This window comes from Ptychodera flava, chromosome 16, assembly GCF_041260155.1.
Source record: "Ptychodera flava strain L36383 chromosome 16, AS_Pfla_20210202, whole genome shotgun sequence".
Taxonomy (NCBI): Eukaryota; Metazoa; Hemichordata; class Enteropneusta; family Ptychoderidae; genus Ptychodera; species Ptychodera flava.
Genome location: NC_091943.1, coordinates 20,437,003 through 20,463,256, shown reverse-complemented (window position 1 = coordinate 20,463,256; position 26,254 = coordinate 20,437,003). Strand labels below are relative to the sequence as shown.

The 26,254-nt window shown below is 40.0% G+C and overlaps 2 protein-coding genes across 3 annotated transcripts; one reads left to right on the top strand and one right to left on the bottom strand.

The window, feature by feature from the left end:
- Positions 1-17: 17 nt before the first annotated feature.
- On the top strand, positions 18-3,709 carry LOC139114246 (transmembrane protein 141-like). Its single transcript, XM_070675825.1, has 4 exons — positions 18-160; positions 1,172-1,238; positions 1,786-1,869; positions 2,621-3,709. Exons 1-4 carry the CDS (start codon positions 29-31, stop codon positions 2,839-2,841), a joined length of 504 nt encoding a protein of 167 aa, XP_070531926.1. The 5' UTR covers positions 18-28; the 3' UTR covers positions 2,842-3,709.
- Positions 3,686-25,980, bottom strand: LOC139114245 (nuclear receptor subfamily 2 group E member 1-like). Of its 2 annotated transcripts, none has more exons than XM_070675823.1 (6): positions 25,630-25,980; positions 19,665-19,949; positions 10,696-10,980; positions 9,807-10,034; positions 6,374-6,532; positions 3,686-4,999 (listed from the first exon to the last, which is right to left on the bottom strand). In XM_070675823.1, exons 1-6 carry the CDS (start codon positions 25,637-25,639, stop codon positions 4,758-4,760), a joined length of 1,209 nt encoding a protein of 402 aa, XP_070531924.1. In that variant the 5' UTR covers positions 25,640-25,980; the 3' UTR covers positions 3,686-4,757. The 2 variants fall into 2 exon arrangements, with proteins under 2 accessions (XP_070531924.1, XP_070531925.1); XM_070675824.1 differs by having other exon boundaries at positions 10,696-10,977; positions 25,630-25,879.
- Between the last annotated feature and the right edge of the window lie 274 nt (positions 25,981-26,254).

The window sequence follows — 26,254 nt, the reverse complement described above, 5'->3', positions numbered from 1 at the left end:
TATGGTCGTACAGAGGGCGCGTTATGTTATGAAATGCGATTTTCTACTTCCGGTTAAAAGTGTTGTCCGAGTGTCAGTGCATGAGCACCGGAGATGCCAGCTGAAAATGGTACGAATAGGTCTTAGCGAGGTCGATGATGAGACGGCCAAGAAGTATCCGGTAAGCGTACATGTATATTTTCGATTTTGCCCTCAAAACCCATGTACTGTTTTTACATAACATTAATTGGCCTCGGGTGGTATATAAATTAGGTTCATATAAATAATCATAATTCAAGTGTATGCCAAGTCTCACCTTCCAAGTTACAGACTTCGATCTCGTACTATACTCGGTGCTCTGCTACAACATGTAAACGTAATACGTTTAGGGTGCAGAGCATCGAATACACGAGCGATTATTCGAGGAGACTACTCAGCCACATAGTCGCTTGTGGTGCGATACGCTGCGAAAGTCGCTGAATGCATGAGAATAAAGACACAGCGGCTTTCGCCATGTACCTGTACCTCTCACCACAAGTAGCTGCTGGTGGAGAGAGAGGTCCCAAATACCTAAAAACCAGGGCTACAAATTTGCAGCTACTGAGTACCCAGCCGACAATATGCGCTAGTAATGGTAGTGCATGCCATCTGTTCAGTTCAGTATGGTTGTTCCAGCCGTTGTATGTCGGCTCCGTGATACCACAGGCCCACGGAACGTTTTGTGTTTTGTGACCATCCATGACAGCGTCATAATCATAATCATATCGACGGCTTGCGTAAACGAGGAGAAGGCCACTCCGTTTTGTAGAATGCTTGGACGTCCATGGTTTTATAAAGTCACCTCCGAATTGAGCCAGTCGTTGCCCTGCAGTGTCATCAACCAATCAACTAGCCCTACGAGTATGGCGAGAGTGTCCGGCTTTGGCTACGCCACCTCCCTTTGGCGTAGCCAAAGCCGGACACTCTCGCCATACTCGTAGGGCTACCAATCAACGTGCTACCTCTATTGTAGTTGACACATGGTACGGTACATCAAGACAAATGTTTATGTGAATAATACGGCAGGAAAAAAATAGTAAACAAATCTCTTGTGTATGTTACGTGACTATGGACGACTCTGCAGTACCTCTACTGTGCGATCTTACCAACAAATTCTTTAACAATGATTCAAATATTCTTTCTCCAATGACAGGGTCTTGAAGGTTACACAGCTTGCCAGTCCCGGGCATTCGTCTTTGGCATGTGTTCAACAGCGCTTGGTAAGTTCATGAGTGCACTTTCTGTTCTAGTTTCATACAATCACTAGCTTCTTCTACAATTTTTCTTACGATTTCTACTTCTTGGCATATGGTAATTAATCATCATATTGTTGTAATATATATATATATATATATATATATATATATATATATATATATATATATATATATATATATATATATATATATATTCCCTTGGCATATGGTAATTAATCATCATTTGTTGTAATATAATTATATATATATATATATATATATATATATATATATATAATATATATAATATATAATATATTCCCCAGGGAGTAGGAGAAACTATTTAATAGTTCAGTATCGATATATTAGTTGTGTTTCTATTTACGCTACATGTATGTTAGCTGCAATAAATTGTAACCCAGGCGCCTTGTGCTGGCTTCTTTTGTGTTGGTCATTGTTGGGCTCATGGTCAAGTTTTCCCTAATCCCATTGAAAAGCAAATTAAACACATCTCACCCACAAATACGCATCATGACATCATATCCTGCATACTTTGCTCTTTGTTCTGCAGGCGCCGGTGTTGGATACTCTTCTCATCTTTTCTTGAAAGGCAGATTTGCAATTCCGGCAAAATTCAACATTGTCTTTGCTGCGGGTAAGTTAAAAACTGTGATCCTTTCACTCAAGGAAAAACCAAAATCAGAACACCAGTGTTTTGTAATCCTTCCATTACTCTTAAAAACTTAATGTTATGAATTTCAAATTGACAGTATGTTGAATGATTTCAGTCAAGCAGCTCCAGCTCTCGAAAGATGGTGTCACTATGATAACTCAGACATGTAATGTTAAAAAGGGTTTTGAAACACGTTTCCTCAGTTTTTGAACATTCATTCTGTGACTTCATGAGACTATGTTAATTTGATGTTAGTGAACAAGTAGATATTGTCCTCAAAATGTTTGACATCATTAATATTCAGTTATACAGCATTTTATCTTGATTCGTCACTGCAATGCAGTTACACAGACATTTGATATTTTTTACATTTATTGTGGGCAGATTAGTTTTGACAGATCTACTTTTAGCCAAGTGCCTTCAGTTTAAACCAATTTAATAATTCAATTTGCCCAAGCTCACATTAGTCTCACGTCTAAAATATAAGAGCTGATGAAATAATAAGTCGGCCATCATCCAAAGCAAACCATAAAGGGAAAGAATCTGACAGGTCCGTCGCGTGGGGGCGCCCTCCATGTCACCCTGGTTCAGCGATCTTCTGGTACCTCCATGTGTCAGCTAACTGTGACGTTGTACATTTAGTGTTAAAATATTAGATTCTGTTTCATACTTTTTCATAACCAAAAAAAATTGTGAAATCAGGAAAAAATAAACATTGTTCATTTGATTTTAGGGACGGCCGCTCTATTCGGTTATATCGCTACTTCTGTGTCTAGCAAGCAGTGTCAGGAGAATTGGCTGAGGACGGCCGAGAGTCAAGGGAAAATGACGGCGTCAAAGCTGCAGTTTCTGCAAGCACAAAAGTCACTGCAGGAAAACAGCATATCGGTGCCAGGCGAGCCACCAATTCAGAAAACAAAATATGGGGACTTCATGGGTAAACCAGTGGGATGAGAAACCAAACTGTGTGATGCTTGCCTTTAGTGTGGTTTCTCAATGTGTGATGGAAAACAGTATCAAGCTGTGCAGAATGAAATGATCCCATCTGCTGAGCCAGCAACCCCCGAAATTAAAAAAGAATAATTTCATTTTATGACTTGCCCAAGGGATACTTAAAAAATATGCATGTAAAGCAAAAGTGTGTGCATTTTATTGAATGTGAAATACTACAATCCTGTCTATTTTCAGGAGTAATATTTACGTGTCTGGTCAGTTTGTGAACTTGTTCAAACCTTACAATGATTGCTAGGCATTTGGATTATGTATTGCACTGCTTAGACTTTCTTAATTTCAATGTATTTATAACAGTGCATTCATTGTCAATACATGGTTGAACAAGAACATTCTCTCTGCTCTTTTGTTTTGTCGCTTTCGCAGAATTCCAATCACCGGCGATCATAGTAGAACTGAAAAATTGGCGAGGAAAGTGGGCCAAATGTAATTTATTTAGAAAGGATGCTTTTGTTCTGCGTTTGGTGTGTATAATTTTGAGTCCAGAAACATTTTGTGATCACCGAGTATCATTAAGAAGCCCTTTTTGTCAACATGTAATATTCATCACGCGAAAATTTAAACACGAGAGTTAGGCGTTCAAAATGACACCTATATTGCCCGGAGATGAGTGTTGGCGCCCCCTTGTGGCCATACACCAAGGCTCTGCTACCTTGCTGTAAATCTGCATTGACAGCCCTTGACACATTTGCTTCATCACCTATCTATTGTGTGTGTGACAGTACGGAGGGGGAGGGGACTGTGGGGATAAGCAATCGTATTCTAAATAAAGGAACAACACACCATCTTCGCCTTCAATCGTCAAAATTTATTTGAATGTTCATTGTCATTCATAAAGTCAAGTAAGTAAGGTATACATACATCAGAAAATTCACCATATAGTAAAATTTCTCAACACCCAAACCCGTTGAAAATGGGGCTACGTTCTGCAAGAGGCGAGGAGAATCCTATAACACGCACCTGATTTCAGCAAAACACTGGTTCACTTGTCGGGTGTGCTTGGTTTACAGTGTTCATGTTTTTGACAGTTCAAAAAATTTGTACAGAAAAGAATCCTAACTGTTAAACTATTCACAATGTAAAGCGTCCACTAATTTTCAAAGGTCTTTAAAACCCTTAAGGCATCTGGTCTCGTGCGACAATGGAAACGTATGTACATACTTGTCATCGCGGTATGACGGAAGGTCTCGGCGTTGTGATGTATGAGGGCACTGACGGGAAAAATAGCTGGTCGGGCAAGATGAGTTGTACCACAATCCGGAGGGACTGTGGTTGTACGGTTTCTGCAATACGAGGTGTTGCGCAATTTCAACGACCGCGTCATCGACCTTAGGTCTGCATAGTAAATGCCAAGAAAACCATTTGCCTTGCATGTCAGGTTAGACTTGTCTACTCTGCAAATAGTGTATAAGGTAACCTCGTATTGCAGACAATTGCAATCGCCTTGAAATTTGATGAATTCTTATTTACTGCATCTTGAGAAGGATTAACGTGCTAGGACCACCAAACTAAGGGTTAACGTGCAAATACATAATGCTTTTTGCCTCCTTCCCAACCCTACCCGACCTCCCATGTCTGAATCGTTAGAACGACGATTCCCACCGCTCGAAGATGTTCAGCGGGCTACCCCGACTGTTGGTTGCCGCTGTGAGGACAAGATTAAACGGAAACCCTCGGACTTTTCTAAACTTTACTTAATCGGTAGCGCCATACGGTACTTAACCCTGAATTGCACTTGGCCTTCTCGAAAAGTTCTCATATTGTTGCAATAAAAATAATGAATTAACGAATTCGTAAACTTCATTCGTTCGACCGTTTGTGGCGCTACAACCTCATGTAGTGAACAATAAATACGACGACTAACTGGATTTGAACATATCGCAAAGCAGTCTTTCTATAGGGATACTGCCGATTGTCCTGCGGAAGAATATCTCTTCGATAGATCGTGCGCTGACTGTTTTCAAAGCCGGCAGCAGCAGTAGTAATTTTCCGAAGCGAACTCGACTCGTTGGAAATCTAGCGTGGGTGTACTCGGCCAACATGAGCTGTGCCTGGTCCTGCAGCGTCTCCACTTGCAGCCCTTCCCTAAGACCCCTAATTTCTGAAAAAAAAAACGAACGAAAAAAAACCGTTATTCGTAAACATTGTATTATATTATAGTCCCGCAACAATGGAGACAGTGGTTCACGGCTTGCGATATTTGAGTCACTTTAAGGTAGTACACGCCTCGACTTTGTGAAATATATAATATTCCTCAAACTATGTCACCCCCTTTGAGATCAACAATCAAAATCATTGATCACCGTGAATGCAAAATTTGGTACAAGAGACACAAATCACCCATTCTTTCCCGATACTTAAAATTCAAAATGGCCGCCATCCCTGTATTAATGCTATGAATAAAAATTATATTGCCGATTTTCACAAAAGTAAGACAGTGAAAAGTTTATTCACTCCAAGGGCTTCAAAATGAGCCCTCGCAGATTATAGACCAAAAAGCGTTGTACATTAGCTTCCTAGTCCCAATGTTTGTCCCCGAGGCGCGTTCTACCATATAGAGACAATCTTCAATCCCTGGTACTCGAATTATTTCTTGGTACAAGCATTGATTCATCACATAGTGTCCGCCTTACATTGAATGTGACCAATTTTCTATCGTTTATCAATGTGGATGACTAACAAAAGGCGTCCGTCGTTTTGTGCAAAAGTGCAGTAAACTACCAGATTGGAAATAGCCGACCGTCAAACATGTTAACTGACGAACGCCAAACATGGCTCCTGCGTTAGAGTTACGGTGAAGACGGAGGGCTAGACCTCCACCCGCTTTCCAGGCGACAAAATTCCAATGTGTCTATAAATGGGTGATCTAATTAAGGAGCTTTAGGTAGTTCGCGCCTCGAAAGCGAAAGTCTTAAACTTTTACTCAAACTTTCCTCAAGGAATCTTTCAACCATTCTCTTTTAAAATCAAGAATAAAAATCGGGGGTCACCGTGCAAATTTTGGTACGAGAGAAACAGATTACCCAAGATTTACCGATATTTGAAATACAAAATGGCCGCCATCCCTGTGTTAACTCTATGGGGAAAAAATGTTCGATTTTCGAAACACTTTGCCGGTGAAAAGTTTTTTACACCAAGAAATGAACCTCCACAAGTGGTAGATCAGAACTGAATTACAGAAATTTGGAAGTCCGACTATCTGTCCCCGAGGCGCTTTCTACCTTAAGACTTGAACTTGGAGGGGAAGGAGATGAAAACCCCGCAAAAATACAGGAATTACTGTAGAAATGCGCTAAAAATGTTCGTGCATACAACACAAGGAAAGGTGCACGAGTAATGCACTCTTGACCGTGAATGAAGCATTGTATTAAAATGCTCGTGCTATTGTGTGACTGTTGCACAACTTAGGAGTGACCTTCGCGAGGGAGAGCTTACAAAAACGAGCGAAGGACGTGCCTGTAAGTGCAAAACTCACCTGTTTTGAAAAGCACGATGGCTTTGAGGCAGGCGAACTCCGTGGCGTCGACGTGCAGAGCGCTGAAACGAGACAGGGCGTCCTGAAGTGCCCGGATGTCATTGACTAATGAGGGCACTTTATCGCCGGGAAAAGTGGACGCGGCAGACAGCAAGGAACCTAGGGAACAAAACAGAGGGAGATAGATAAAGAAGACGAAGGAAAGATGCGCCAATTAACAGTGAAAGGTAGAATGGAGAGACTTGTGCTACGTGAGAGATGTCGAAAATCTGAGCGGCGATACGCGAAAGCGATCCACAAAGCCACGGCATTTGTGTGCATTGCCCTCGATCAGGTTTTTTGAAAGAGAGAAGAAATTGATGAGGACAGTTTAGAAATTGAAACGTCTCGTGACCATGTGGATGAAGATCATTAAGGAAATAAGTGTACACTCTCATGGCGGAGCTCGCAGTGCGTTGCCTGTTATGCTTTTTTTCCGTGATGCGGTCTGTGCACTGTGTTGTACACTGTTGATGATGCGGTATTGTTAACTTTGAAATCGCGGTGCGCACTTGAGCACTTGTTCGGTCTCGGAAAGAATTAGACGCAACAACGAGACACTATGATGTTGCTAGTACACGAGGAAGGAAATCAAAATATACCATTTCTGTCTAACATTTCCGAATGAAAAATATTCTCGAGCCTGTTTAATAGTCGTTATGTGAGTTTTAATGTTTTTGATTTCGTAGGGCTGTATATATGCCTCGGTTATTAGTCCCCGCGGACGAAGTCCGGCGGGGACTTATAGATTGGGTCCCGTCCGTGTGCGTCCGTCCGTCCGTCCGTCCGTCCGTCCGTCCGTCCGTCATCAACAGTTTCTCAGACACTGCTAAACCAATTTTGTTCAAACTTGGCACAAAGGCATAGCACTATGACCTACAGATGCACATCGATTTATTTTGCAATACGATCCAATATGGCCGCCAACGGCCATTTTATTACAATTTTTTCATGTACAGGAGCCATAACTCAGGCATGTTTCAACCGAGTTTATTCAAAGTTGGTACAAGGACAATGACCAATGTCATATATATGCATGTCGATTTTTTTTGTGATACGATCCAATATGGCCACCAGGCGGCCATTTTGTTTTGATTTTTTCATGTACAGAGCCATACTCAGGCATATCTCAACCGATTTTATTCAAAGTTGGTACAAGGACATTGACCTATGTCATATATATGCATGTCGATTTGTTTTGTGATACGATCCAATATGGCCGCCAGGCGGCCATTTTGTTTCGATTTTCCATGTACAGAGCCATAAGTCAGGCATATCTCAACCGATTTTATTCAAAGTTGGTACAAGGACATTGACCTATGTCATATATATGCATGTCAATTTGTTTTGTGATACGATCCAATATGGCTGCCAGGCGGCCATTTTGTTTCAATTTTTTCATGTACAGAGCCATAACTCAGGCATATCTCAACCGATTTTATTCAAAGTTGGTACAAGGACATTGACCTATGTCATATATATGCACATTGATTTGTTTTGTGATGCGATCCAATATGGCTGCTGTGCAGCCATTTTGTTATGATTTTTTCGTGTACAGAGCCATAATTCAGGCATATCTCAACCGATTTTATTCAAAGTTGGTACAAGGACATTGACCTATGTCATACATATGCACATTGATTTGTTTTGTGATACGATCCAATATGGCTGCCTTGTGGCCATTTTTTTTACGATTTTCCATGTCCTGAACCATAACTCAGACATGTATCAAGCAAATTTATTTAAAGTTGGTACAAGGACATTGACTTATACCGTAGTATACATATGTACTTCAATATAAATATGTACTTTGTTTGTTTCTCGATATGGTCCGATATGGCCACATGGTGGCAATTTTGTTATGGTGTTTTTCATGTCGAGAGCCATGACTCTGGCAAGTCTCAACTGATTTTATTCAAAGTTTGTAACTGAACATTGACTTATGTCATACATATACTTGTTGATTTTTTAAACAGTAAGATCAAATATCGCTGCGTGGCGGCGATCTTGTTACGATTTTCTCATATACTGAGCCATAACTCAGACATATTTCCACCAGTATCATTCAAAGTTGGTACAAGGACATTGACATATTTCATACATGCTCGTCAATTTGTTTCATGTCATGTAGCAGTATCATGTCAATTATTGAACTTTCATAATTAGGCTGATATGTCAAGAAATACTGCATCAAATTTCATGAAACTTTGTACACATGTTAAGCTCACATTGCTTTAACAGTGAAAAAGACATTTATCAGTGTCATTTTAATTAATTTGTAATTGCATATGTAATGAACTTTCCTAATTAGAGTGATATATCCACAAATACAACGTCAAATTTGATGAAACTTGATACAGATGTTGATCTCATAGTGTTGTAAATACTGCATTAAACTTTATGAAATATGGTACCGGTGAAATCTATTAGTGTTAGGATAGTATGAAAAATGTTTTGCAACATCCTGTCAACTAATTCCCAGTTGACTCATTTAATGACCTTTAGGATAGTGGCCTACATTGGTTTTATGTTTTTCATCACCATGGAACTCATTCTTGGCGATTGAGTGCCATCTGTATCAAAGTATTTTTATCACAGGACCTGTAATCAAAGTACCCATTAGCAAGCGGGGACTGTGTCATCAACGATGACTTGTTTTTATGAATTAAAGCGAAAGGGTAGTATAATATATATATATATATATATATATATATATATATATATATATATATATATATATATATATATATATATATATATATAGATGCCTCGGTTATTTTATGAATCAAAGCGAAAGGGGTAGATAATATATATATATATATATATATATATATGTGTATGTGTGTGTGTGTGTGTGTGTGTGTATATATATATATATATATATATATATATATATATATATATATATATATATATATTATATATATATATATATATATATAATACACCACTATCGCTTTAATTAATAAAATAACTGTGGCATATACAGCCTTACGAAACCAAATTCACGTAAGGCTATATATTTACATGCCCAACGTCATGAAGTAATATAGTCAATGTCGATATTGCCTTCGCAAAGTTTCCCATATGACGAGAACATTTCACTCATAACATCATGACAAAACATTTACTGTTACATTTCTTACTCATGACATTTAGCTCTGAAACAGGTTTCCTCAAGATTGACAGTGTAAGTGCAGTGTTAAATGAATGCGGTTTGACGGTGACTCGATGGTTAGACGGACTTTGCAAGCCCTTTCGAATGTTAAACTCATGAATTTTACAGTAGAATATTCAGTCAACTCGATGCCACAAATCCACAAACACCACGGCAATTACGTTGAAGTGCACCTCACTGGTTTCGATAGTAAAAAGGCATTTACATATTATGTACCTAACTCCAACGGTAGAGACCACTGGGCGGCGCTCAGAAGGAACAATTCGTTCCAAGCCTCTTCCAGCAAGATGGCCTGGTCGCGGAACGGCAGCGTGAGAAACGACGGGATATTGCGAGCCCACTTGACGGTCATGAACAGCAGCCTCGCCGCCGCTTCGTAGATGGTTTCGACGCCGTTCGGGTGGCACACAATCGCGTCGGGACTGGTCGCTTTGTTGTACGCACCTGGGTTTGGAAATGAGACGGAAATTAATCAATTAGGAATCAATTATTTATGTGTCTTACAAATAATGTTCGTGAATGTGTCGTTTTGGGGTCGGAAAACGAGCGTCAACGAAATCAGTCCTTCTCTAAATTACAAAGTGTTGATGTGGCTTTCATAATAATTAGTCGAAATGTCAACGGAACCATGTTTGATAGCGCAAGTGTTGTTTCAAAAGAATAACATGAGTGCTGTAATAATTTTCAACATATGTTAGTAAGTACCTTAACAAAATCAGCCACCAACATAGTATTAATCATGCATGCATGGTGTAAATATGAAATTAAACTGTGCTCTACTTTAACGCTGACGTTTGCATTTTGAGATAGTCGCCGCCTGTTTATTTGGCACGTATTCCGCCAGATATCAAATTTTGAAATTGTTTCTTTATCTATTGTGTCCGCGAACGAGGACGCAATGTACTTTAGTTGACCTTTGAGCATTTTCAAAATTCTGATCAATAACACTAAAAAAAAGACACATTTTTTTGGATAATATCCTAAAGAGTGGATTTTACTCCATGTTTTCGGAGTTTGCGTAAACCCATACACGATCAAGAAAAAAGTCGAACACAAAAAACAAGAGTCGTTGAAGAGTGCTGTTGAAAATAAAATTAAAACCAACCGTTTTCCATTTTCTCTTGCCCAAATTTAATATGCCCCGCCATCGATTGTTCCTTGTTCGCTTGCCTAGGCTCCGCGTCCAGCAAACTGTTCAAGAACAGGTTTGGTAGCAACATAAAACCCCTGTGGAAGTCTGAGTTGACCGGTCGAAAGCTGGACTTGTCTTCGTCGTGGTGGAAACCGTTCATCCCGGACACGTTGGTGGTGACGTCCGCTGGAGTCTCGGGTTTGATCGGACTTTCTCGCTTGTACTGGTAACAACGAGGCGCTCGTTCGTGTTGTACTGCTGCGAAAGAAAGAGATTATTCAGACCAATGTTGCCGAATATTTTGGTTCATTTTTGCCTCAGATTCTGTGCACTATAGGTGTACGTCGAGTCTCCTTACCAAATAGCGTTCTTCAAGTTTTTTTATACTATCACATATTCACAATTCAAGTATTTTGATCGAAAAGAGGCTATTGGCCCTCCTCGTATAGCTATACAACTGATAAGGTAGTATGGCTTTCGAATTCCGGTCTATTTTAACCCCCCAACCCCCCAACCGCCCGCTCCCGGCATATTCATGAAGCGGAGAAAAGAAAACTAAGACCTATAAGCAAAAAAAATTGTTTGCCGAAAATTGTTTGCCGGTTTCGAAAATATTTTGGATTGTGGCGATTCCAAGGCGCAAATCGAGATATAGAGATCCTTTAAGGCACAGGATCAAGTTTTCCACAACGTATCGAATGCAATCGAAAGTTGCTCAAAGTAAAGAAAAAAAAAGATGGGGTCACCGTGCAAAGTTTGGCACGAGAGAAACAAATTTCTAACATTAACTGATATTTGAAATGCATAAATGGCCGCCATTATTAGCTCTATGGGGAAATATACAATTTTCAATTTTTTCGAAAAATTAAAACGGTTAGTTTTTTTTACTCGAAGAGCTTTGAATTGTAAAAATGCGAGAGGCCGAAAATCTGTCCCAGAGGCGTTTCCCACTTTACGATAGGGTGAAGGCCAATTCCTCCATCGATCGCGCCATTTCGATTTGTATCTCTCTTTGTTTCATATGGTCACGCAGATAGATATGCTTATCAGAAAGGGTTGAACATTTCAGGTGTTACCAATTCATCAAAGCTGTTATTTTAATCTTAGTGATGCTACGAACAATACTGACGTATGCTATGCTTTTTCTTATTTTTCAATTATCTGCACTATCTGAACGTTGAGAGATGTTTCAATTATTAGCAACTAAACCAGCATGCAAATAAACTGAAATAGTTCACCCATCTCAGTGTATTTGCCTTGCAGTGTATACAATCAAAACTAAAATTAAATATCACTGCCAGCGTCTATTGGCAGCCAAGCTTGTTTGCAAACGTCGACTGAACAGACATGAGTGCAAGTTTTGATGCTGTATGGACTGTTGCTGTAACTTCAATGGATAATTGATCAAGAAATGTTGTTCTTCCTACCGAATACAGCTTAACCTTTTGAGCGCCAAAGTGAACTTTTGTTGCCTTTATAAAATATACCCCGGTCAAATTTTTTTCAGATTTTTGCCAAAATTTGATGTAAAACTGTAGCCAATGAAATGTGGTGTCCATTTGATCCAAAATTATCAAAAACATTACCGGAACTTTCATAAAATTGGCAAAATGTTGCAGTAAAATTTTGGTGGGAAAAATTACAGCACTTCAACGTACGTTTCTACGAGCTACAGCTCCTAGCTTTCCGATGCTAAGCACAACAACATGGAATATCATTATTGACAAGGGAAATCTGATTGCCAACCTATTTTTTATATCAGTAATTTCTCAATTTTTTGAAAAAATATAAACTTTTTCTGAAAAAAATGTATTTCGTAACAATTTTGAAAAGTGTAGAACTGAAAGCCATGGTCACTATCACTTGAAATTAAGTCACCACAATCCTATATAACTCGACATAAGATTTCGGGAAAAAAATAAAAAAAAACATTCTTTGGGAAGGGGGTCGGCTTATAACCTTCAAGTGCCATTCTGTGAAAAACATATTCGATAACCATCCTTTGCGGACATATTTACGTGACTAATACCATGCAACGCTAAAAAACAAGCCAGGGAATTGAACTCTATCGCCGCACCTGTTAATACTTATTTTTTTGTGCGTCTTGTTTGCACAGCTCACAGTCGCAAAGAAAACAAAACGCGCAAAGTGTCCCGTGACATCATCAACAGCCCAAAACGCCAAAGATTTAATTCATATGAAAAGGCATGCCAGAGTTCTTTTGTTCTGGCGAAATATCTACAATCACTTTGAAAAATATACTTAACACGGATGCCTTCAGGTCGAGTATTAATTGCTCCTCAGAATCCAATAATATGACGCTTTCTGCGCTGATAGACAGGGCGCCTTATCTTATCAAATATTATCAGTAACTTCTGTCAGTGTCAAACAGATCATGCGCACACAACAGAAAAAAGTCCCACCGCATGTTTTTCTGTTTCGCAACTTATCGCCGAGCCGTGCCGTAAAACAGTCAATTCAAAAAAAAAAATTGTGAACCCGTTATTAATCAGCGATCCCTGTACATCAGCTGACCAGCTGACCCTTTGTCGACCATGAGAGTGCTATTTTAATCTCTTTGCCAAATTTTTACATTTCAAACCAAAGTCCTCAAGAAAATTTAAAAATCTCACCAATTTATGATAACGTCTCGGATAAAATTGACATTTGCCAACAAAAATGCCCGGAAGACTAAGAAATCGCCGCAGTCAGGATGACATTGAAGGGAAAAAAAGTCGCTATCACTGTATTGAGGACACAAAACATTTTATTATTGCATTCCTATGCATGAGAAGAGAATATGCGTCTTTCCGTTTCCATGGCTTTACAAAATACCATGACTGTTTAAAGCTGTATGTACCTCGGGGACAGATATTCTGACTTTTCAAACTTTCACGTTATTTGTGGTCAACCACTGGTGTTGGCTCATTTTGAAGCTAATGAAATAAATAAAGTTGTCACTATATTTTTTTTTGGTGAAAACGGGAATATTTTTTTCCATAAATTCAACACAGGAAAGGCAGTCAATCTTCGAATCACTATAAATGAAATTGGCGCCTTAAACCCGGGTCGTCACAGGAAAAATTGAATGTCTACATCGCGCAAAGAGTTTTTTTACGGAAACGCTTCACAGAAAATGTTGTTAAAGATCACATCAACATACTCCGATACTGACACGAATAACCAGGAATAAAGCACTTAGACTCTCCCTCCCTCGATTTATTTTACATAATCGGCAAAATTGGACGAGAACGGGGATTTAGCAGTTTATTTGCCTTCCATCACGCGCCGCGCCGCTCATTTGAACAATTCTTTCATGAATCAAAGAAACAAATAGAATATCTGAAAACAGTTGAGAGGCCATCTCATCGACAGATATTCATTTACATGGCGTTTTCTCAATTGTTTGTCGGATGCGTGAACAGTTGCCACAGGATTAAGCTTACAATCAACCCGGTATCAATTAGAGGCGATTATGAAAACCACTTTGCGACACTCCCGATCGATGGCAAAATATTGTTCGATGTTAAGTTTTGTTCCGCCACTTCGAGGATCTGTTCTCAAATATGTGTCCGTCTTTTCATTCTTCATCTCATTGTCACCGTTTCCGGGCAACTAAGCTGCTTCCGTGTTGATGAATAAACTGGTTTAGTAAGAGTGCAAGAGTTCGGGTCTTGATCTCGTTAATTATTGTTGAGACTGTAGGAGACTGGTCCCGCATTCAGCAATATTACGAATCGACATACGTCTAGTGGATCGACCTGCTTCGCAGAACTATGAAAGACCCCCTAAGAAAACCTCTTTTTCCCAATGAAGATTTGGCCCACTTTTCTGCAGGCGTGAACATTTATTTCGCTGTTTCTTAACTGCATCATGGCGATAGTACGCATGACAAACCTTTCGGAGAAGGGTGCATGAAGATACGGGGAGGAAAGGGGAGAGAGTGTCCGAAATAGACAAATGGATGGATGGAGATAGATCAGTATGACAGAAAGACAGACAGGGATAGCGGAAACATCCCGTCGACTGGCATAGAAAAAATAACAGACAAGCGAGGGAGAGACTCGCCAGAGAGAGAGAGAGAGAGAGAGAGAGAGAGAGAGAGAGAGAGAGAGAGAGAGAGAGAGAGAGAGAGAGAGAGAGAGAGAGAGAGAGAGAGGGGAAGGGGATGGAGAGAGAGAGAGAGAGAGAGAGAGAGAGAGAGAGAGAGAGAGAAGAGAGGAGAGAGAAGAGAGAGAGAGAGAGAGAGAGAGAGAGAGAGAGAGAGAGAGAGAGAGCGGAAGGGGAGTGAAGGGAGAGGAGAGTAAGGACGTAGGGGCAGACAGGCAGACAGATAGAGACAGACATAGTCATACTATGACAGACAGATCTGTATGCAGGCAGATACAGATCTGAAAGTTACGTTTTTATTTTATTTGAATGGATCCTGATAAGTTCTCTGTTTGACAATTTTCCGAACAACGTTCCTTCGATGTGGCCTAGCATTAAATTGGCGGTTGACGACTGAATAATTTCGCGCCTCTTTTTCCCTAACAATGTATTTCACAGGGGTTGCGGTCACAAAGTACATGCAAAGTTGAAATGCGTGCAGTCGCTGACCAAGAGATTTTATTGTTTTTCCCCGTTAAGTGCACTCCGGGTATGGAATAAAGGTAACACCCAATTATATCACCTTCAATAAATTCTTCGACTTCAAGATTCATTCTGATCGATCAAAATGTCCGTTCAGAGTACGAATGTTTGAGCTAGGCTGCCTGTATGACAATAGTCATAAAACTGCATCACAACAGTAGTTACATGTTATTACTGTCTGCCTATATGTCTCCCTCTCTTTGCAAACTTTTCCATGGCAGCTACCGACTTGTATGCTCTGGCCGATACACATCTCGCATCAACGCCAGGTCAGGCCTCAGGTACGCCTCGCCCTGCTCAGTTGATGAAAAACATCATAAATTTCGACCAGATAACTTTTTATAGCCGGCTGAATTGCAACATGCAACAATCCGTCACTAATCTTTCCGAAAACGCACACACTTTTACAATCAATCAATATTTGTTCTTTTCATGAGCATCTCGCCATTTAAATGGTGATATATTGCCACTTGACATTTGTCAATTCAAATTGATTTGTACTTTTCGTCGGCGGGGCTCCATTCAAACAATACGGTTATTAGTTATGGCAGTTTACTTTATTGAACATTTTTTGTGCAATGCAGAAACTGTTTGCTTTACCGCTCAACTTGCAGGGCCTTGGAACGTGAATACAATCCACTGGCTGTAATTTTCTTCTTTTTTTTAAAAGTCAAAACGAAATGTGGATATCATACTTTTTACAATGGGGCATGCATAGAATTTGTCCTCAAACTAATTAGGAGGAATCTGGTAGTTCACGTTGTGTTAGATAACTTACAGCATCAAACTTTTCTTCAGCGATAATCGAATACGCCATGCACGTTCCTGGGCCGTACCTGAGAAACTTAGCAGGTGTTCTGGGTAGGGGTCGGGGAGGGGTGGACATCTCCAACAACTAGTGTGACAAAGTCGTTACAGTGTTTATCATTTGGCGAACCCTTTTGACCCCACGATCGATCAATATTGCGCGCATGGCGGATGGACAAATGCTGACGATCGAGTTTTTTTTTTTAATTCTACGAAATGTGCAATCGGCAAACTTTAACCACTCGACCTACATCAGTTTGTAGTCATTGGCGAGGCACGAGTGAGTGCGCGCGCAACCCTGAGAGGACGTGTGCTCTGTCTATGGCCTCAGTAGAAGTATTGTGTATACATAATAGATAGTATATACACTTGTATATAGGGATAAATAGATAAAGAGGTACTAGATTAGAGAAACAGACATAGACAGAAAAATGGAGAAAGAGGTAAAGGGAGGGAGAGGAAAGAGACGTTTACCATTAACTCAACGGAAGACACGTTGACCGAACTACGAAACTTTTAGTTACTCATCCATACAGATAAATGGAAGATACTTATCTGTCAAATATATAAGCGAGAGACAGAGAGAGACACAGACGGACAAACTGACAGACAGACGGACAGACAGATGCTGAAACAGAGAGACAGAGACAAACAAATAGGCAGAGCAATGTCAAAAAGGAAAAAAATAAAAAATAATCATGAATGAACTATTACTAATCACTTGATATGATATTATTTCATATTTCTCATGTAGCTTTACATTAATATCTATCTTTCTTTAAGTAGGCGATTTTGATTCGGAATGAAACACCTGAAGAAGTTCAGTTTTATCGGTTTAATGATTCTGGTTTCAAATTGGCTCCTGGATCACAAGTAGGAAACGACTGTCCTGTGAAAAATATGCAATAGAAAGTTTTCAAAAATAGAATTTACGACAAAACAAAAATGTCTGCCTTGATGAAAACATGGTTCAAAATAATTTTCTTTTACTGCAATAACGGTTAAGTCGGAAAAGCGATCGATTTTGTACGAAATTCTCGCGATACGCACTTTACTGATGTTAATTTGTTTGCAACAGGTCGCCTCACTCGATAGCGAGACCACATTACGATTGTTTAATTCAATTTCGCCAGATGAATATTATCGCGACGATGAGCGACAATTATATTCACAATTGGTTGTTTGCCCGTGAGACAAGATACAGCTAAAGTCATTTCGATGAAAACCGTGACACACGTCTTATCTCTCAATCGTAGTATATGCACGGCGTACGGAGGAGTAGTACAACTCGGGCATATTTTTCGATGCTGCTTCTTACATAGAGCCTACACGATTGGGAGGCAAAATGTCAAAAATATGTCAAATATTGATTTGGAGAGCAATTCGATCAGAAAAGCGCAAGCACTCACCATTGCCTGTGTGAATTTTTTTTTTCAGCTGGTCTTTACTTCTGTGATTGATTTTAATCATACCATTAGCGTAAAGGGAACAATATCGTCTTTGATTTTTTGTCAAAGGGTATTTTACGAATCGAAACCCCATTGAATGCTATCGGCGTCAACCCTCGCGCGTTATCAATGATTGAATATAACTTAAACAAGTAGTGAGGTTGACGTCGTTCTTTGCTTTGGCAGACGCGGGCCAATCAATGGCTCGGCGGGTCCTTGAGGTGACAAGCCCCGCACAAAGGACTCGGCTCGGCTCTAACCCCCTCGACTTTCATCCGCGAACCAAGCAGAAGACTGCGCCTATGCAGGCCTCGACTGTCGATTGTCAGCATTCGCTGGGTATTTTAACGACCTCGTGTAACTTTGAGAAGTGTCCGTTGCCATGGTTTCGACGCATGCATCGTACGTGCGTAGAATTGGCCTTCGCAAGTTTGTGGAATGCCGTATTTCGTTTTCTTTTTTTTATCGCAGCTTATTGTCACAGGAACTTGACTTCTCCGTTGAGATATCAAATCGCTTGGGAAATTTTTTGAAATGTCGAAAATATTTATCTTTGTCTCATATTTATCTTACATAAATGAATAAATTAAATAAATAAAGCAAGCGGTATGCTAGTTGTAAGCACGTAAAGAAAAAATCATATTTCTTGGACAGATGTTTAAGACGAAGATATCCGCAGATAATTTCAAAACCTCTGAAAGACTAAAGGCGTGAAGTCCTTATAACTATATAACCAGCGATATAACGATATTGCGCCAACCTCTCCAAACAGCTATTTTTCTAGGATGGTTTGAAGGGCGAAGATTACACAAAATTTTGCTCAAGCGACCAAAATGTGGGTGAAAAAAACGTGACCAACAAAGCAGACCACGCAAATGCAATAGTTCGTTTACATCGATGCACCATTCGGAGAAGTTATGATAAAACTACACAAAAAACACTCAAAGTGTTCTCAAGAACATTTCAAATTTAGCTGTAGGTACTTTCACCTGTCACTTCTACACATTGCGGCTCATTGATACATGGCATTTACATTCTTAATGTCAGAAATCAAACATTGTTGAAATTTCTCTAATGACAGCCAAAGATATTAGAAATGCCAGTAACATGTATATTTCAAATTCTATAGTGCCATCCGTACACATCAGGGGGACAAGGAATCGCGACGCGTCATGATATTTCTCAACAAAATGTTGTCTGTATCACGGATGAAAAACTATCGGGAAAATTTAAAACTCTTTTACGCTGTAATTGAGGAGCGACACAAATATTCATCTTTTTTTTCTAAAGCATTTCTGCCAGTGAAGGGACGGACAGTTTATGCGGGGATCCGATTTCACCAGTTCATCCCTCCGTACCCAAGTGGAGTCGTTTGTAGAAATTTTAAGTTTCACTTCTCTTTTTTTATTTTCCAGCAATTTTATCGTCTGATCCAAACTAGCGAGAGATTTAATTTTTTTTCTGAAACTCATCGTCTGATCCAAACTAGCGAGAGATTTAATTTTTTTTCTGAAACTCATTTCGGATTCACAACCGACAGTACGTCGTTATAGCCACAATAACTTACAGAGTAAACTGCTTTCCAAATTAACTAAAACTTGCATCTCATAACGTCATCCATTCTTTACAGAAAGGTTATAATGACGGGTTACTTCTAGCTGGAGAAGTTTCAGTCTAACAACTTATACGTTTGACTGGCGTAACTTTACAGACTATCAAGATAAGCTGATTTTCCCTATAAACTCCCTAGCAACTTGTCCATGGCAACAGCGCTGTTATGGTAGAAATGGACCTTTAAAACACTTTTATTCAGATTACCTTGAAATATATCAACCCTCCTTCCTGGCCTGGATATGGGGCGTGAAGCTCAAGCCAGCCAGTACACTTATAAGTTGCACAAAACGTATTTATTCATACTTTCGGTGGAGAATCGTGAGCTATTTCAAATAATTTAAACGCAAATTATCTTTCTCTTTTTTTAAAAAAGGGAAAATTTTACGCATTAAAGATATATTGGAAAGTTTCCGCACTAAGAGTGAAAATTTCAACACTTACCATCTTTATTCATGCGAACTTCGAGACACTTCTTGAAGCGGCACGCCTGGCACTGGTTCCGCCGCGTGACGTCGACTATACAGCTACCGTTCTCCTTGCAGACGTAGGCCAGGTTTCGTCGGACGCTGCGTTTGAAGAAACCCCTACAGCCGTCGCAACTGTACACACCGTAGTGCTTGCCGGAGCTGCGGTCCCCACACACGCGGCACGGAATGTCCGGTTTGCGCGACGAAGAAGACGTGGCGGACGTCGTGGTCGGAGTGGCGATGCACGACACTATGTCAGCTGAAAATGTACATTGAACAAAACTGTAAATAATGACGTGGTTTGCGAATTTTTTCTTGTCATGGCAACTCGGAAAACTTATTGAGATTTAGGCAAATGTAGACTATGAGAGAGAGAGAGAGAGAGAGAGAGAGAGAGAGAGAGAGAGAGAGAGAGAGAGAGAGAGAGAGAGAGAGAGAGAGAGATCTGATCTTGTTGTTAGAAAATCGTCTGCAAACATCATTTGAAGTTAAATTGTGGTATGGTAGGCCAGGGGAAAAAGATAATTGCTTGTTGCATCTCGACAAGTAGTATTTTTTTCAGAGGTTGAACAGCAAATCGGGTCATTGTCGTACCACAGAGTTCCGTCTTGGGCACCTTGGTATGTTACTGCTATGGTGGAAATGTAGGAACCCTGGTGAAGTCCTGCCGACAGACTTAACACTTTTACATAAATATGTATCGGAATTATGATTTGTGGGAAGATGACTGGCGCCAGGCGATGAGGCCTGCTGTGTCAGCCAACATTCCTATGGATTTATCGGTATTTTGCTTCGGGAACTGGGAAAATTAATGTAATCAAAACCCATCTTGAGAGGATAGTCTCTTTAACCTTAGCCAATTTCAAAGTACTCGAGATTATATTTTATTATACTTTGATATATAGGTATATGCGCAATGGAACGCCGATTAAGTGATTAGGTAACGGCCCGCTGGAAATTATTTTGGATTCGACATAAGCGTCTAATGAAAGACTTCCTTTTGGAAGGGAGAAGAGCGTGGACTCTTCGCTTCCATGCTGTGAAGTCACCTACGTGGCAGTTTTCGATTTTTTGTGACTTTCTAGTATATTTTAGTTGTTTTTGTTCAGTACAAAACAGGTATATTATTCTTTCTAAAATATGCTGACATCCAGAGTATTGGCCCATGCTAACACAAATTATTGTGTTCAATGAAAAATGTTATTGTTGATCAATTAATTCTAGTCCCACCAGAATTTAGATGTTGACGGTAACATTTGGCATAGCACGCCTACAAGCTGTATCTACTAGTTGAACGCTCGGCATTCGTTGATTTTGAGGGAAGAAGAAGAAGAGTTATTTTTACAAACAGAAGGGAGAAAAAATAGCCGAAATTTCATGACGAATTACAGCTACAAAATTGTGACAAAAATCGTCATATCTATATTTATTTGTCCCTTGGACATGCAAAATGGCCAATTTCAGGCTCATTATCTGATTAACACGATTGGAACTATTTTGGGATTATAGGATGGTGAGGTAATGTCGATTTAATCTACAAATGTTATCTATTCTGCTTTTCTTTTTATATTACACACTTGTTTTTATGAGTACTTTGCGATATTGCAACATTCAGCTATATGGCACCTAGCATTTTTGAGAAATTTGCAAAATATGAAAATCCAATTATCCCAAATTAGTTCCAATCGTATTGATTATAATTTATGTAAACGTTGACGGGATGTTCATCCCAACGCTTCTTACGTATTCTCCGTCCGCTCTGGTCTCGTCACGAGGGCTAAGTGCCGTAACAAATTAAGTAACACACGATGGCTTTTTTATATAATAGACTGTACTTTTGAGTGGAAATTAAATATGTTTTTATCATTTACATAGAAAGTTTGGGTACCTCGCTCAGACGCATGAAAGTTCTTGGATCACGGATGTAAGTTTAATGTCACCACACAAGTGCGATTATCGTTTGAATGTATCTTTGAACACAAAGTTGCCATCGTTGACTGTGACTGATAGCTTTTGCTTAACATAAAAAACTTGTTTGTTTTTCTGTGTGTGTATTTTTAAATCGATGTCGATTTTAATAATTTGAAATCGCGAGTATCGAGTTATTTGCTCGTAAGAAAGTCTGCAGACGAAGTTACACAAACCTACTTTTTATAGCCTTCGATCGTAGCGCCACACTGCTGGAAAATGGGTGATTTGAAATATCTCAGAAATTCTACGATTTCGTAAAGAAGTCACCGTTGGAGAGACTGGTTACTGTGATAGGCTATGTTTCCCTCTCATGCAAAATAAGAAAGACAAACAAACAAACAAAACAAAAGTGTTCACATAGTATGGAAATGTGACACAGTTATAGGGGAAACTCACAAAGAAAGACAGAAAAGCCTATAAAGACAGAAAATGCGGCTCGAAAAATAAACAAAGAAGAATTGAGAAGACACTATTTCCCAAAACAAAGACTGCTACGATTTTTAAACCATAATAGGCATTTTCAGAAACTTTTACAAACAGACATAGCAAGCTAACTTATTTATTTATTTATTTATCTATTTATTTATATCTATATTTCTTTATTTATTTATGTATTATTTACATTTTATACGTGTCATTTACGAGTGATCTAGGTGTTCGCCGATGCATTTCATCGTCGGCGGCTCAAAACATCACGGAATGTATAAAGAGAAAGTCACTGCTGTTGCTAACGATGATTGATTAGGTCCTGGTTAATAGTGACTTTTTACCAAGTTGAAAGTTTCAACATTGAGTAATGCTCAAATGGCCAGACTCGCATCGCGGTGGGCGACAACGTGCGCTGTGCACGAAGATCCTAGCCGTTGTCGGCGTTGATGCGGATCGGAAACAGAACGGAACAGAACCATAATTTCAGATTGCCTGCTGCAGGATCAATATCTCACAAAAGATAGTTGCGTGGCGCTTGTAAAGCGGTCAACTAGCGTGAGGGGTGGGGAGAACATTCCTGAGTGTAGAGAGAGAGCATACACTATGGTATAAATGGGCCTATTTGCAGTGTTTGATCTGACAAAGCGCGTCCAACTCCCGGCCCTCTCAATAGCCGGCCAGATTGAATGCACTTCACGCGTGATCAAGTGAAAGGTGGGTCCACAAGGATAGGCGACGACGAAAACTGTATAAACATGCTGGCCAGTTTGAAGCAAATTAGGAGATCAAAAGTACACGTTTGTTTTTGTTTCGGCGGTTGAATAGGCAATTCAGAGCAACCTGTGATCGTAAACACCCTCAGGAAGCGTGGAAGTAAATCGTGACTCGAATGGTCACGCGAGACTTTATTTGAAAAGAACGTTTACTCCGCGGTCTTGATCTTTGCTCGTCCAGGTGTCCGAGACGTCGTAGACTCCACTGAAAGGTGTGTCGAGCACGTTCACCAAAATAGACCACATTTTGTCGTCTGCGCGGAAGAAAGTCTTCAACTCGGTGCCATTTTTGACCAGAATGGAACTTAACAGTGATCGGAATGTCGAGGTCAAGAAAAAAACAAATTGGATTGCAAATTCAGGAACGCTTTTATTGTTTGTTCAAAAACTTTTGTCATGTGGTTGTAATAGCTATTTTGTCCTTATGCATCCCAACGCTGCAGGTCAGGAGCAAACACACCGCAAAGACTACAATGGTTAAATTAACAAGAAAACCACTGACACGAAACTGGAATCACGCGAATTTGCACCAAAATATCGTCCAAGTTTTCAAAGTAACTTTATTGAATCACGCCTCGATATTTAAGCATTACAAAATTTGGACAGCTCTAAATATTTGATAAACAGCCCGACGTTGCACAATGATGACGAGGCACTTCAACGTCGCCGGTTGATTAAGTCCTTTAAGTCCGGAATAAGCGGAACAAAGACTCCGCTGATCAAAGATCGTTCCAAGGAATTAGGAAGAAAATAACGTTGGGATTAACGGGGATTAGAGTTCAAAAACATTAGCGTGAAAAGTGAAGAGGGAATCGATATTGGAAAGTCAGTCGTTGACCAAGACCAAAGGGCTTTCTTTGACCACGGTTATGATCGTAATTAGAGTACCTTGACCGCGACGAAAAATCAACAACGGACACAAGACCCCTCGCTGTTAACTACTGAACACCGGGCATCTCCGATATATATATTCCAATGTTTGACCCACTGAATCATATACCGCCACGTTGGTCACAAAGTCTGTGGAATTCATTCGTTGTGTTTTACATCTAGGTTTCACAGGATTCGCAAACACTTACAATGCACAATGTGGTGTCTTTGTCACGGGGGATCAACAACGGTGTTTATACGTATTGACCCATCGCGCCGAAAGGGTCTTGTTATTGCCGAGCAAGCGTTTCGAATGAATTTGCACAAAACGGGTACTAAAACATTTATGGCACCTGTGGTATTCTTGTATCCCTGACGTTGTGAAGAAAACCCCCAGCGTTCCTTTTGGGGAAACCGGCGAGTAAAGAGGCACGGGGCACAATTCGAAGTGAAAAAATTTCGGGCAATTATTCACAAGTTCCGTAGCCTGATCGTTCGCGTCATCTGCTAAAATGTTTAGCAAGCACTCCAGTCTGTTTGCACGTTCAAAGTCCGGAACATTCATCACTTCCGACTGCACGGAGAGCGGGCCTGCACCCCCTCTCTCATTCCATCATTATGGTGTTAGCTTAATCGTTTATTTCGCACGCTGCCGAAGGAGTAAAAACTGACGGATCTAACAATCGGTTGGTTTCCTAAAACTGATTCTTAAAGCATTCAGAATAAAGCTCTGCCGCTCGCCTGGCATTCAAAATCCGTTACACCATACATCGCGTTTTGCACCTACGCCAAGTGCACACCAATTGTTTTTGTAGTTGAAAGTTGCTGGTGTGTTCGTTTGAAATCTAGTGAATTCTCACGTGTTGACACAAAATGCTTTCTGGCTTTCCTTATGTCCGTCTTATAGCGGTCAGATGACGAGAGTTCACCACGCACGATTCGAATTTTAAATTTCAATGAAAAACTTGAACACTCCCCACCACATCGATCAAAATTAAATTTTAAGTTAACATCATTTTACTCTTATCTATCTTCTTGTTGTGACCTTAATTACCGCATCAAAATCAAACAAGAAGAGATATGAAGAACTTATCAGCTATTCTTTCTTTTACTTATAAGTTTAACAAAGGCTGTCGTGCAGGGAATGTTGTATCTTGTTGTCCTATTTCGGCTTCAGTCATCTTGAAAGAAATTTTGTTGATTTTCGCATTATTAAAGATGAAAGATTCCCATTATGTCGAATCAGCTCGCATGAATGAAACTGATGATTGTTGCGAAAGTTGAAGATTAGAAATTGAAATCGCAGAGAAGTTGCCTTGAAGGGCTTGAAAATATAGTTATTTAGAAGCAGGATTTCAGACGTTACAAACACAGTAACAGAACCTACTGTTTTATCATTCCCCCCCCCCCCCTCTCTCTCTCCCCATTGTATTCAATTAGGTTATTTCCAACCGGACTTTGGCTCTGAGAAATGCACAAATGTTCATCATAATTTCGCTTGGTATCACAGTGATTATCTGTGATACGGTTTGATAACGTCTAATATAATCGGCCTTTGCTCTTTAGTCTGGCGTGGCCAGGCGCATCGTCCTTGAAACTGTATCTTTGAAGATGAAATTTGGAAACCATATTGTGTAAAACGACGGTTTCCGGGTTTTTTTTCGATCTCTCATTTCATAACTTACCCAATATTTCATATCGGAGATAAGACCGTTACGGTACGCAGTTCAAGTTTGCTGTGAATTTTTCTGTGGAATTCGGCAAAAGCCGGGTATCTTTGTTGCGACTTAATACTCAAATTTGAATTACAGAAATTAAAAAAAAACACATACACACAGCATTGAAGAAGAAAATGACACATCTGGAAAGAATGTATAATTAAGAATCATTACTTACCAACATTCATTATCAGAGCCTTAAAGTATTCAAGCTTAGTCAAACAGTAGATCCCCTCTCTATTCTCTCGGCTGCTGTACGTGGAGTGATTTCGTCAAAACTTGTCACCTCGTTCAGTTTAGCTGGTGTAAAATTATAATGTAATATTTCACACTCTTTGGCGATTGGCTGTCTCTCGTTTCATTCTGAGCTTTGCGATAAGTTGGGCGAGTCTTAGTATATGTCAATGCATCACATTGCCCTCTGAATTAAACAAACTCGAGCCACACACCGTGTGAAATGGACCAGGTGCGTGCTCCTCCGACGCCAGCGCGGCGCCCTGATTGGTCGGCTGGTGATTACGAATGCAGTGTATTCTTCCACTCGCTGAAGTTGAGAACCCTATCACTCATTCGCTACGCTCGCGATGAACCTATCGCGCTCCGCCGCCGCGACATTGCAGTGTAGTTCCCCGGCTCGGTGAAGATGTCAAACGCATATCACCCTGGTCGCATAAAAAAAACTCACTTGTTTTGAAAAAATCTCGCATCATTTTCACGCTCTCCGGTCAACCCCCGGGGGCAGTTTTTAATTTACCGTCAGGCAGCAACATATAACTCCCCTTGACGATGTCTCAACACACACA

Coding starts and splice junctions, on each gene's coding strand:
- LOC139114246 (XM_070675825.1), top strand. CDS start 29: ATGAAATGCGATTTTCTACTTCCGGTTAAAAGTGTTGTCCGAGTGTCA. Junction 161..1,171: donor AGACGGCCAAGAAGTATCCG/GTAAGCGTACAT, acceptor CTCCAATGACAG/GGTCTTGAAGGTTACACAGC. Junction 1,239..1,785: donor CATGTGTTCAACAGCGCTTG/GTAAGTTCATGA, acceptor TTTGTTCTGCAG/GCGCCGGTGTTGGATACTCT.
- LOC139114245 (XM_070675823.1), bottom strand. Junction 6,533..9,806: donor GTCTCTACCGTTGGAGTTAG/GTACATAATATG, acceptor TTTGTTCCCTAG/GTTCCTTGCTGTCTGCCGCG. Junction 5,000..6,373: donor CATCGTGCTTTTCAAAACAG/GTGAGTTTTGCA, acceptor TTTTTTTTTCAG/AAATTAGGGGTCTTAGGGAA.